This window comes from Amblyomma maculatum, chromosome 9 (assembly GCF_055883805.1).
Source record: "Amblyomma maculatum isolate TAMU_Amacu chromosome 9, ASM5588380v1, whole genome shotgun sequence".
NCBI lineage: Eukaryota > Metazoa > Arthropoda > Arachnida > Ixodida > Ixodidae > Amblyomma > Amblyomma maculatum.
In genome coordinates, this window is record NC_139352.1 from 121373874 (window position 1) to 121386887 (window position 13014).

The window sequence follows — 13014 nt, forward strand, 5'->3', positions numbered from 1 at the left end:
ATATTGATACAAACTATAGTCGACGACGAAGCGCAGACAATTAGTGGCTAGCCAGCGTAGATGATGAAGTGGTTGCTGGTTGGCATAGACGAAGTTGGTTGCCTGGAACCGCGCTCAGACTGCTCTCGGTCTTCTGCAGTCCTGTAGGCTCAGGGCGTTGTCTGGACGTTTGACGCTATACCCGTTACAATATGAACGCAGGGTGTGCTTAAAGGTCCACTGAAATGGGTCACCGAGAAGGGTAAACAACACCATAACACTGATAGATATTGAACCACCCATCACTCTCCCGCAAAAATTTTCTATCTAGCTTCTTTAACACCAAAGATATTGGCGATTAAAAATGACCCTTCCAATTTTCCCCCTCAACTCGTACGCTGAAGGTAGCCATAAAAAAAATGAAGAATACAAGCAAGTTCAAACTTCCGCCTAGAAATATGTCACTTCGACGAACTTCCGGTTGACGCGCGCTCGCTCGCTTGCATACTTGCGTCAACCCGTACTCGCTCGCACACGCCTGAGGAGTTCACCAGTTCGCGAAGCGGCGGTTAGTGTAACCGCAAACCCGTGGTTAGCGCATGTTACACTGCGGACCAAACCATGGTTACACCACTAACCGTGGTTATCGCAAACCGAGCTTGGCAACCTCGGTTTTAGTCGTTAATCGAGGTTATGACTGCGTCTGTTGACGGAGGCTACTCGTCGGCGCCCGAGTGCACGAAACGTACGAGCGGGTCTGCTTCACAAAGTTATTCATTTGCCCACTGTATCACGTTTAAAGATCGATGTATAGAATATGGTGCCGCCCGATGTCTTCGATTACGGCCGACAGTGCACCGACTGCGTACTGAAGCCTTGTCTTGCCTGCAGTATCATTTGAACGGCTTGTTGCTGAGCAGAACGTCAAAAAATGCACAGCTTTAGCTATGAAAGTACACGAGTTTGCAACGCTTGCAGCACGGGATGCCGCGAGCTGGCTGAGGTACATTACACAATTACTGCGGGGTTGGGGCGCGCGAGCGCGGCGAACGACGGCGCCGTGCGTGACCGTCCCTAGTCATCGCTAGGCCTAAATTGTTTCGCTTCGAAGCCACGGTGGTTGGCACCACGACCTACTGTATAATGGCCGACCTACGCATCGCGCCACTCTCTACGGGAGCGCGCGGCCGAAGAAATACCACGTGACCGCTGAGTAGGGACCGAAACAGCCGGTAGATGCCGCCAAAGCTCACCCCCAGAGCAGCGTTTGACGCGCTCCGGCTGTGCCTGCAAGCGAGCGGCGCAGAGTTCCGCGGGAGGATTTGTGGGACCATTATTTCTCGTGAGTGATAGCTGCGGCAAGATAAAGGTGTGGGCCAGTGAAATGAGAGTGGCGATATTGGGAGTAAGAGCCCCGGAAACATCTTCGAAGGAGCCGTCGTCGTCCTTTCGACGAACGCGGTTGCGTTTCTTCAGTTGATGTGCTTAGTAGCCCAGTTGGAGCAGACTGCCAGTCTCCCTCCCGCGCACGTTCGTTCCTCCGTATTTAATATCTGCGCAGGCAGGCTGTGTCCAGTGCAATTAAATATTTGCCGAATATGCGTGCTCGGCGTTTCCCCCTCCCGTTTCAATGCGCGTAATAAGCTTGTGAACACAAACTGTAGTGAAACGGCGGCGCAACACACAGACAAGAAAGGGACACCACATCCGCACACTGCCAACAATTTATTGAACGGAAAAGTGGCCTATACGTACAGCTCAAGCATGAGACTCATCGCCTAATAATCGCTGCGAACCTAACACACGTGAAAGCCAGGCGGCAGCGTCAGGATACCAAACAAGATATATCTGTACCCCAGCAAATAAACTAACAGAAACGGAAAAAAATTTGAAACGGAAGGCAGGCCAACTCTTAGCAAAAGCAGTGTGGACCACTCGTTGCAACAGCAGAGTAAGACATGAGAAGCAAAGCAGTCCGGACCCTAAAAAACGAAAAAAAAAAACAAAAAAAAAAAAAAAACGAGAGAACAATCCTAGCAAAAGCAGAGTAAAAAAGGTGAAGCAAAAGCAGTCAGAAGCCTAAAAAACCCTAAACCGACAACAAAAGACGAACATAGCAAAAGCAGAGTCAAACAAAAGAGGCAAAAGCAGTCAGAAATCTAAATCACCACCAACAAAAGACGATTGTAGCAAAAGCAGAGTCAAACAAAAAAGAAGCAAAGGCATGCAGACAAAAACTTAAACCAACAACAACGAAATACCAAAAAAAAAAAAAACGATCGATCATAGCAAGTCAAACAAAAGAAGCAAAAGCAATCAGAAACCTCAACCAACAAGAACACTCGTAGCTCAAGCAGTCAAACAAATGAAGCAAAGCAGTCAGAAAACCTAAACACAACAACAAAAACGATCGTAGCAAAACTAGAGTCGAACAAAAGAAGCAAAATCGGTCAAACCTAAACAATAACAACAAAAGACGCTCGTAGCAAAAGGCAGAGTCAAACGAACGAAGAAATGAATTAACAGCACACCTAACCACATAACGTCACATTATGTACTGTACGACTTTTAAGCCCTGAATTTTTTAGCGGCCTTCTGTTGTTTGGTTAGGTGTCTTTTGACTCTGCCTTTGCTACGATCTTAATTTTGCTGTTGTTGTTTTAGGTTTGACCGATTTTGCGTCTTTTTTTTTTACTCTGCTTTTGCTACGTTCGTCTTTTGTTGTTGGTTTAGTTTTTTGTAGGTTTCTGACTGCTTTTGCTTCACCTTTTTTACTGTGCTTTTGCTACAAATGTTTTCTTGGGTTTTTTTTTGTTTTTTGTTTTTTTAGGGTCTGGACTGGTTTGCTTCTCATGTCTTGCTCTGCTGTTGCTACGAATTGTCCACACTGCTTTTGCTAAGAGTTGGCCTGCCTTCCGTTTCGCATTTTTTTTTTTTTTCTGTTTGTATTAGTTTATCTGCTTGGGTTAAAATATCCTGTCTGGTATCCTGATGTTGCCGCCTGGCTTGGGTGTTGGGTTCACAGCGGTTATTTGGCGATGTGTCATGCTTGAGCTGCACGTATAAATATGCCACTTTTCCGTTCACAAAATTGTTGGTCCTCCTACTGTGCTCCTGTCGCTTGGAATCCAGGGCTGTTTCCCTGACACTGAAAAGCAAGTAGTGCCATAACAGAAATGTACTTTCTGGACATCACTGAAGGCAACGGAAACTCTACTTTTACAGCATCAGCTGATGATCGCAACCCTTTCCTTCTAAAATGATCTCGCGCTATCACAACGGACGCCGTCGACCGGAATGCTCGAGTAAGGCGATATTATAAGCATGTTTAAAAGCTGGTGCAGCTTCATAGCTTAAGTTTGGCTTGCCGCGGGATGTTCTTGAGCCACTGATTTCGTACCTCTGTTAGGTCCCTGTCGATGTTTGCCCGCTCGACTTGCAGAGCGGCACGTAACAGTAGACCATAGTGCGTAATGATGCTGCAAACGTGTAGGCATCCGCCGCCACCCACAGACACAGGGCACGTCAAAACTGCCTCTGGTTAAGTTATTTAGTGCCTACTTAAAATGAACTCGCCGGCACCGAGCTTTGCAGCCGCTCCAGCCCGTATATCGACGGCCCACATGTGTTCAATCTTCGCGCTCCGTAGCCGGTCGACGGGTCTCGTTGTGGGGGTGAGTTACAGCGCCACTCTCGACGGTGACGTTTTAGAGAACTAAAAAAAAACAGCACAAGCAAAAGCAAACCTCCGGCACTGGGGAGGCGGCGCACGCGCAGGTCGCCCATTATACAGTAGGTCGTGGCCGGCAAATTTGGAACTGATCAACGCTGTCGTAAATCGTCTACTTATGAAACTGCCTCATAGTGAGTCCTATTCTGCCGTAGAAAAAAATGATAGATTAACTTTGGCGACTCATTAATCGCAGAGCTAGTACAAGCAGATCGGATCAGCCGAAATGCATCAGCGGCATCAGCGGCAGCTGATGCAATTCACGCATTTTTTTTAATGAACTCAGTCTTGGAACTTTACAGAAAAAGGTTGTATGATCCTATTTCGAGATTCCCTTCAAGTTAGATACATGGGGAATTGATGTATAGATCTTTGCAACCAGGGCTTACTGGGCATCACCGCATTACACTCAGGGCTGTTGTGTCCACTTGACATTAGCATGGTGGAAGTGGCAGCGGAACTAGTTTGCAACAGCCCAGAGAGGTGGCCTTTCGACATCCTGCTTGGCTGATGCAAAGGTCTATAACACTGGCCCTTGTGCACCGCACTTGTTTCGAGACAACTTTGGTAAAAGTTTATTGAAAACTCACTTAATTGAAATTAACCCAGAGCTTTCCTTTATAGGGCATATGAAGTAGTTAAAGTTATGATGAGAATTTGTAACTATGCTAGCCTGAATTATAGTGTTTCATGAGGTGCTGCACTCTATGTGGACTTGAGTGTTCCTAAGTGACACATTTTTGTGGGGCTCGCAGTAGAGAGACTCTGGTTTAATTTTGACCTCCTGTAATTCACCAAAGTGCTCCAACATCGTATAGCACATGTTTGCATTTCATCTGCATCAAAATGTTGCCACTGAAGCTAGGATTTGATCGGTGTCCTTGGGCTCAACAGCTAAACGCCATATGCCACTAAGCCATCGTGGTAAGTGCTGTGGAGGGAAATACCACATTCGTGTTTGTGTTTTCATTAAGAACGGAAAGGAAGAAAAGGACATCTGAGTGTACAAATTTTTAGGCAAGGGGTGTAGTGCATACAACTTTTGTCACCAGTCCATTGCACCTTATGATGAAGGCAAGTAGTTTGGAAGGTATTCTTTAAAACTTCAATTTTCCTGCAAGAAATGTGTTTCTAGTAGCTGACTACCCCGCTGAATTCCTGGATGTTTTGTAAACTATAAAGCTTGGAGTGAAAAGCTCCTCAGGTTTTTCACCTCTTCATTTGCTGCCGAGTATATTTGATTTGTGATTGGCTATCAGTTAAACGCAGAAGTTTTTAAATTCGAACATATGATGACAACTCTTGTATTAAAAAAAAGAAAAGGCACGAGTACATAAAATTCCATACAGCCATGCCTCCGAAAGACAATGATGACCTGACCATCAGTGAAACTCCCTCTCCAAGCTGTAGTACAGTTAGGAAACTCAAATGGAACCCGTGCTGTCTGCACGTATTCAGTGCTGTCATGTGGTGTGCAGGTGCTCGAGTGCTGAGCTGTGAAACGGCGGCCATGCGGCTTTTCACTGGTGGCGAAGCCTATTCCGGCATAGAAACCAGCTTCACATACAACCATGGAGAGCACAATGAGCTGTGGATTTTCGTGCTGCGCCTCTACCTGGATGGAGCCTACCAGGAACCACCAGCAGAAATGCTGCCCCCTGTACCAGAAGTTCGCGAAACTGGATGCTGTATCGTTCTCTGAGCTGCATTTGCCTCTCTCTGTCTGCTGCCTGCCTGGACTCCTTTTCCTTAGGACACTTTGCCGGTGTAAACTTTTTACTGCTATGGATGCTATGGGCTGCTTGCCCAAGTGGAAATCCTAACCATTAAGGCCAGTTCTGTCAGAATTCCCATTTGGAACAATTCCCAATTGGTTCTACCTGGAAACAGCTGGGAATCATTTCATGAACTAACTTAACTGGCTAAGATTTTTACCCGAGTAGACAGTGCTTGGATTTTGCTAGCTCTGACTGCCATATTTTGCTCACATAATGAACACACTTTTTCCCTAGAAATATTGGATATTTTAATTTGAGGGGGGAGGGGGGGGGGGATGTGTGCTCATTGCATGGGGAAAAATATTTGCAACAGTTTGAAATGGTGAAAACAGAGCAGCAAGTAGGCTGGTGGAGTAACTGCTTGATCCGCAATGACTCGTCTTCTAAATAACAATAGAAGCCACTCTTTGATCAAAATAGGCATTTGGACCATTGGGTTCATACTTAGCACAAAAAAAGACCGGTCAAAAAATGGAGCCAAAGGAACCCGTCCTGCCATTTTGTGTTCCTTTGTCCCCGTTTTTTGCATAAATCTTTTTTTGTGCTAACAAGGCACTCCCCAGCATGGTTTGTTACATCAAAAGCATGCTGTAAAATTCCAAGAAAGCGCTCCCACCCCTTTCTCTTTCAGCATGTGCGCATCTGGACGAGACAGTGCCATACGGGTGCCTTTTTTGTTTACGATGTGTCTGAGAGTTGAGATTGGATTGGATTCTGGGAATGGATGGGACTGGCAGTGCTACCTGGGTGAGGTGCAGGCCAAGGATAGGGAGCGGGGAGGTGCAGTGCAGGGTAGAAGAGGGGGGGGGGGGGGGGCACTTTCCCAAAATAGCGTGGAAATGTAAAATTAGCAGTGAAGTTAAGAGAGACACTGGCGTGGGTGGGTATGCTTTCTCAGAATTTTATGGTCTGAAAGAATTCCTACACCTGCATATGTAACTCGAGCAGTGCTCCACAGTTCTGTTAAGACATGGTGGTCCATTCTGGTATTACCAGATTCAGTATGAAGCGCAGGGGTTATAATTCACTACGATTCTTAATATGGTAGTCCAAACAGAGAAATATTTTGTAACAGTGTTGTTCTTGGTTCCTTCATGGAACACTGTTACTAGCTATTTATCTAGTAAGATAGGGTATTGTAGTCTTGACATATACAACTGATTGTAAGCTTTATATATTACTGCATACTTATTCTGGCTGCCCCTCTTGTACCCCGCCACAATGGAAAAGTGGTTAGGGCGCTCGACTGCTGTACCCAAGCTGGAGGGGAAAAGCAAGGCACCCATGTGCTATGCAATGCTATGCTATGCAATGTCGAAGAAACCCAAGGGTCGAAATTTTCAGAGCCTTCTACTATTGCAACTCTCATCACCTGAGCTTCTTTGGGTTGCTAAATTCCGTAAACCAAACCATTTCTTTTTTTGGCCTTCTAGAAAGACACCTGCGGCTTTCAGTGTTGTTATTAGTGGACTGAATGCCAACAAAAAGGTAGGGATATACCTGTTACACAAGATAAAAAGTTAACATACTTTTTGACATAAAAAGTTCAAGGCACAATAGTGTGGTGGGCCTAGTATTATGCAAATAAAAGTATGGTAGTGTGCAGTTTCAGCTAGTGCCTCAAAGTATACAGTTAGTATGTATTGCTGGGAACGTAACGGAAATACTGGTGGCTCTGTGCTGGCATTTGGTTCTGCAGAAAGCACCCTCGCATATTTTCTCCATGTCAAAAGCAAGTGAGGCTGAGTTGTTTATCTCATTTGGCATGCCTGAGCCCCTGCTGATCTGAGGCAGGAATGAGATGTCCTAATGTGCCTGTGTAAGTGGTCTTGACATTGTTGTCTTGACATGTTGAGGACAACCCAGAGGGCTATGGAACGAAAAATGGTAGGGGTAACATTAAGAGATAGAAAGCGTGCAGAGTGGGTCAGAGAAATAACTCAAGTTACCGACATTCTAGTGGAAATTAAGAAGAAGAAATGGACATGGGCAGGACATGTAGTGCGAAGAGAGGATAACCGATGGTCGCTTAGGGTAACAAACTGGATTCCAAGGGAAGGAAAGCGTAGCAGGGGGCGGCAGAAAGTTAGGTGGGCGGATGAGATTAAGAAGTTCGCAGGGGTCAAGTGGATGCAGCTAGCACAGAACCGGGTTAAGTGGAGAAATATGGGAGAGGCCTTCGCCCTGCAGTGGGTATAATCAGGCTGATGATGATGATGATGAAAACTGATTGTAAGCACTTCTTGCTTGAAGAGCGCCTGGCTCTGGAAGGTTACTTACCCTGTCAGGCAACCACCCTATGTGAGGCAGGGAGACCTCTGAATGCACTATCACCTGATCAATGTTTGCTACCTTCTGTGTGCTGTCAAGAGCTGCTGTTTATCTTGTTCGGCATCCTGTCACTTTGTTCCAGTGATGGGAGCATTTTTGCAGCACAAACTGCCTGATTAAATATTCTTGCATGCTTGTTAATGCTGTATGTCTTCCCATTGGGGTTGGGTGGTGTTTAAAATCAACTGTTTTATGAGCTTGTTACATTTACTAGAGCCTGGTCGCAGACTGGTTAGTGTCAATACTGATGGACATTGACAGTTCAGAAGAAAAGCAGGGTTATGAATGGAAGAGAATACTATATGATTAGCACATCCAATTTATGCATTTATGTTAAATGTCTCTTCTACGATGAATTTTTAGTTGTCCTTCTATTCCCTCCTAAATGCTAACGTGCTTCAGTACTACTTTTTTATGCAGTCGTTACCGTGGGGCAGTTCTACACACACAACCCGGGCACACACAGTCGGACCTGTACAGTTGTCATTACTAGTATGAGTAGTCTGTATGGCTAGCCACACTTTTTTTCACATACTTTCTGATTGATGTGCGCAAACTTTTGACCTTCATTGTGGATAAAATGTGTTTAGCTGCTAAACTCATCACATGCGTTTTAGAGCAAGGCTAGTTGTTATATATGTGTGAAGTTGTGTTACTTAGTAAGTAGAGGGAATTTTGTGTAAGCCTACCTGATGATTGTATCGCTAAAATACATTTATGCATCTTATCGTTTCTCTTGATAAAACAAACACTTTTCCTACTTTTATCGAGGCTAAAAATGCTGCTTTTGTTATCTGTAATGCTTTCTTTTTCTCTCACATGATACGACTGATCATCCTATGTTCATTTATTTAAGTGTCCTCTTCTTGCAGCTTTCTACATTTTATCTTACACAGTACTGTTGCTATTTGTTATGCATTCTTGCCCCCTTCGTGCGTAACATCTTTTGTCACACTGGTGCCTTGTTAGGGTGCTGTGTCTCTGATGGGGCTGTCCATCAGGTGTGATATTTTGCCTATGGAGTAGGATCTTAGTGGTGTGATCATGGTTGATACAAATTTTGGTATGATACCAATTTTTAAATTTCCCCGTTTGTTTTGGATGTTCTGAACACTCGCTTACAGCTGATGCATCATACGAATGCACCAACTGTGAATAGATCCTGAGCACTGAGCATTATGCACACATCGACAAAACTATGATTGCTTGTTGTGCAGTCTGCACAATGCACAGTGGACAGTGGCAGTAGGTTTCGTCAAGTGTAAACAGATATGCGTGAAAGCATTTTTCATGCTTTTGCATATGAATTATGTCCGTTTTGAGTTACAAATATTTCACTTAATGCAAATATTCTTCATGAGCTCGTGAGATTTGTCTCTATATTCTGCTGCATATTTAATTGATTTTTGCCAAATATATATACCAGTTTCAGTGAGTATTTTTTGTCTAGCCATACTTAATGACAGTGTACAAGCATAGCTAGCACAACTAGTAAAAGCTGTCTACAACTATGGAGCTGTAAGCTGTGCATTTCAAAACATGTATTTTGACTACATTGTGATACTATACACATTGGTATAGCTTTCCTAATTATATACGGTGAAAAAGGCGGACTGTGTAGCTTTTTTAATGAGTCAGTGCCAGTGAAAGATGTGGATCATTATGTGATTGTATACAATATGCCTCCTGGTGAGCGCTTTAGTTAGACACAATTAGAGGATAAACCGGATAATTCCGCTTAGAGAAAGGGATTTTCCAACAGTATTGCCACATTGTTCAACAACACCAATTCTCCAACGGCATCAACCATGTTGTCAAGTGCCATTGACATCACAGTCTGATCTGCCTTACACCTGCTGGTCAGGGTGACTTGAAAATCAGAGTTTGGGCACAAACGTGTTCTATAGCATTTGCATGGTCACTGTCGATAACTTCAAGTAGGACACTTTTTAACTTTGCAGGATGCAGTGCCTAAGGCCTTCACACTACAGTAAACATGAACCGTATGCATTAGCAACAACATATAATTAGTCTCATTTAGTTTCACTGTGCTGAACGTGCAAGTTCAGTAGGGCCATGATCTGAAGTGGGAGATTGGGTAAGATGGTCACCAGGAAAAATACTCCATCCCTTACAGTAAAAGAACTGGTGTGCCTCCTGTGGTTTTCTTGTTTCCAATCACTGCCTATTTGCTATGTTCACGTGCTAGGCTTTTTTGTTTTCCAAAACACTCTTTGCATGTTGTCTTGCCCATGTTTTTCGATGTTTCACAGTTTACGTGATGCATTATGAGCTAGCTCTGGCATGGTGTAACTGATTGAGTGAGTGTCACCGCAAAGCTTGTGCTGAACACATTTTACAGTGGTGACAAAATCACTATGGGTTGCTCACAGAGCCAGTATGTGAGCTATTGTTGAATTGTTATGAAAGCAAAGCTGTGGGAGGACGTTTCATGCTTTGAATATGGCTGGTGTACATTTATATGTGGCACCAATTTCTTTCTACCTCGCCTGGTGTTGTTCAGGTGCAGCATTTTTCTCCTGCCTTCAGGACTGGCAATGTGTTGAGACTGCTATACTATTTTACTGTCGCTTTTGTGCACATTACCCGTGAGATGAAGTGCATTTTCCAGAGACTGTGCTGCGTATTGTATTTCTTTATTTTGCATCTCTAAGAGACTTCTGCACTGTGGGCTGTTGTCACCGTGGCTGCACCGAATGCATCCCAGAAGCTCCTTTCATCTGTTACTGACTGAAAGCAGGGAACTCTCGATATGTGATGAATTGATATTTTAAATAAAGTGTTTTTACTGATAATGTTTTGGCCTCCAAAAATAACGGTAATGAGAAAAAGGGGCCTTTCTCACATTTTCTGCGTAATCCTTGCACAAGGGGCATCTTTTTCATTCCAGTTTTAGCACGCTCAGCTTTGTTTCACAGTGTGCGTACTAGCATGTTCACTGAAATATTTAGCCATCCCCCTTGTTCCAGGCTGCAAATGCCATTTTTTTATCGATTGAAATGTAGCAGCAGAGAGAGCACTTTTCGTATAAAAAAGATAGCAAACGCAGAGGTGAAAAATATTGAGGTAGACTGAGAGGGCAGAAGTGAGGCATGGTGGCAGTGTTTTTATTTCTTGATGCTCATACATACTTTCATTTGACTCCCTGATTTTCTCATCAGCTGTGCAAAAGCGAAACTTTGTGAATAAATAAAATGGCTCAGTAGCTATTACTACGCATGCAAACCATTCATGAGAACCTTGGCAATTCGAGTTTGTTATCTGGTCTTCTACTTCGAGTGAAATTAGAATTTTAATTTGAGCTACATACAGATATATGCAGTATACCTAGTTGTGCTGGAAATTTGTCACCTGTTGTTAAAGACATAATATATTGTCTTGAGGTGTCGTTTATATGTGCAGAAGCATGCACAAGGGGGAACAAAAGGTCCGTTCAACAAACATGATTGAGACAAGCACTTCACAGTGGTTTTAATTAATAACTAGATTTGCAAAGATTTAGAAGTAACAATATTTAATATGAGGTCATTTTATGAGGAAGTGCCAGGTGCGGAACTGGCATACAGCTGGGCTCACATCTGTGTGTGAGACATTCATTAAGCCAGGAGGACAACTGCCAGTGATGCTGGAAGTACTGTATTTGGGAGGGGGAGGGGGGGGGGCGGCTGGAAATTTTTTATTTATTGCTTATACACTTGAAAAGTTCTCGCTCAATCTATGTGGTTTCTCGCATTTTTGCACAGAATGATGCCAGCAAGCAAGTTGCGCTGAGCGTGGAACCCACACCAGCCTGTATCTATTGTTGAAATTGCTGTTCTATGAAGACAAATTTTTTTTTTTCCCGGTTTCTGGGTGTCATCAACATAAAATTGCCTACTGTGGCATTGTGGCAGAAGCCAATTTTATGGAGACAAAATAGTCCAAAGTTAGGTTGCAGTAAAAAAAAAAGGGTGAATAAGCTAGGGAGGAAGTAAGGTGGGAAGAGAAAGGGAGACTGAACCTCCACACGAAAATAATAGGGGGGGGGGGGGGGGGGTCTGCCCCCCTCCCTCCGTTTGGTTTCAGTGACCCTGGCAACCACTGCAAATCTGGAGACGTTGGGATTTCTCTTGCGCTACAATAACCTCCGGCAGGTGATCTGACTAAAAATACACTCAATAGACTGGTTGGGGTCAACTCTAATAAAGCCAGCTTCTGCGGGATAGGCCTGGTCCAAGAATTGCTGCCATTAAGTTTTCAAGCATAAGCAAGGTCAACAAGAGATATCCTCAGTTGCGGCTAGGTTCTGGGCATCTGTAATAAGTTCAGTACTCTGAGCAATCCTAAGGGTGAAGGGCAGTAATGGAAGCTTCATCTCGAAGAAGGTTCGAGGCTGACATTCTAGGAGGCACCGCAAGTGCCATATGTACTTGTGAAGCTACCAGCTCCAACAAAAGGGAATGCTACCTGGATGACATTTTAGTGGCTGAGTGCGAAGGATGTATTTGGGAGATAACATACAGTCTCCTGCCAGCAGGAAGAGTATGGGGTGAAGCTCAAGAGGAAAAAGTGCTGCTTGCAACCAGTGATAACCTTTTTGGCTCACCAAAGCGACTTGCACATCCTGCATGGTAAAGAACCGGGTGGCATAGGCTGCCCTTACATGTATATTCTACCTACCTTCTGACGTAAGTGAGTTAACTAGCTGCGCTCATTCCTTGGGTTATACCTTCCACACATGCCCATATGATGTTGGCACCCTTGTACAAACGAAAAGGTGCAGAAATGGAGGACCTGATCTGCCTAAGAAAAAGCTTATAAAGCAGGCCTTGATATGCTTCCGTTGTTGCCTTCTTTAATTGTAATATATGTGTAATGTGGGTTGTAATATGAGTCATCAACTGTTGATGAATCAATGATTTCACATCTGATATAGCACCAGTGAACGATCGCCAACCACATTAATTCACTCACGGACAATACCTTCAGTTCAGTTCAGTTCAGTCGTTCAGTCGTGTCCGACTCTTCGTGACCCTATTGACCATGTCACGCCACGCTTTCCGGTCTCTCACTATCTTCCTAACGTCACATAACTTCATCGACAATACCTTCAGCGGAAAGCATTTATTCTGAATTGGAAAAGAAAGTGTTAGCACTTGTGTACAGAGTTGTGAAATTTAGGGCTATATATCTTTT

General features: G+C 44.1%; 1 protein-coding gene across 1 annotated transcript in view; it reads left to right on the forward strand.

The window, feature by feature from the left end:
* The window catches only part of LOC146180267 (uncharacterized), an 81454-nt gene extending 70807 nt beyond the window's left edge, over positions 1 to 10647 (forward strand). The window contains exon 7 of the mRNA XM_084579487.1: positions 5188 to 10647. Within this exon, the coding sequence (XP_084435613.1) occupies positions 5188 to 5411 (224 nt within the window). The 3' untranslated portion in view covers positions 5412 to 10647. The remainder of the gene's footprint in view (positions 1 to 5187) is intronic.
* Positions 10648 to 13014: the final 2367 nt, after the last annotated feature.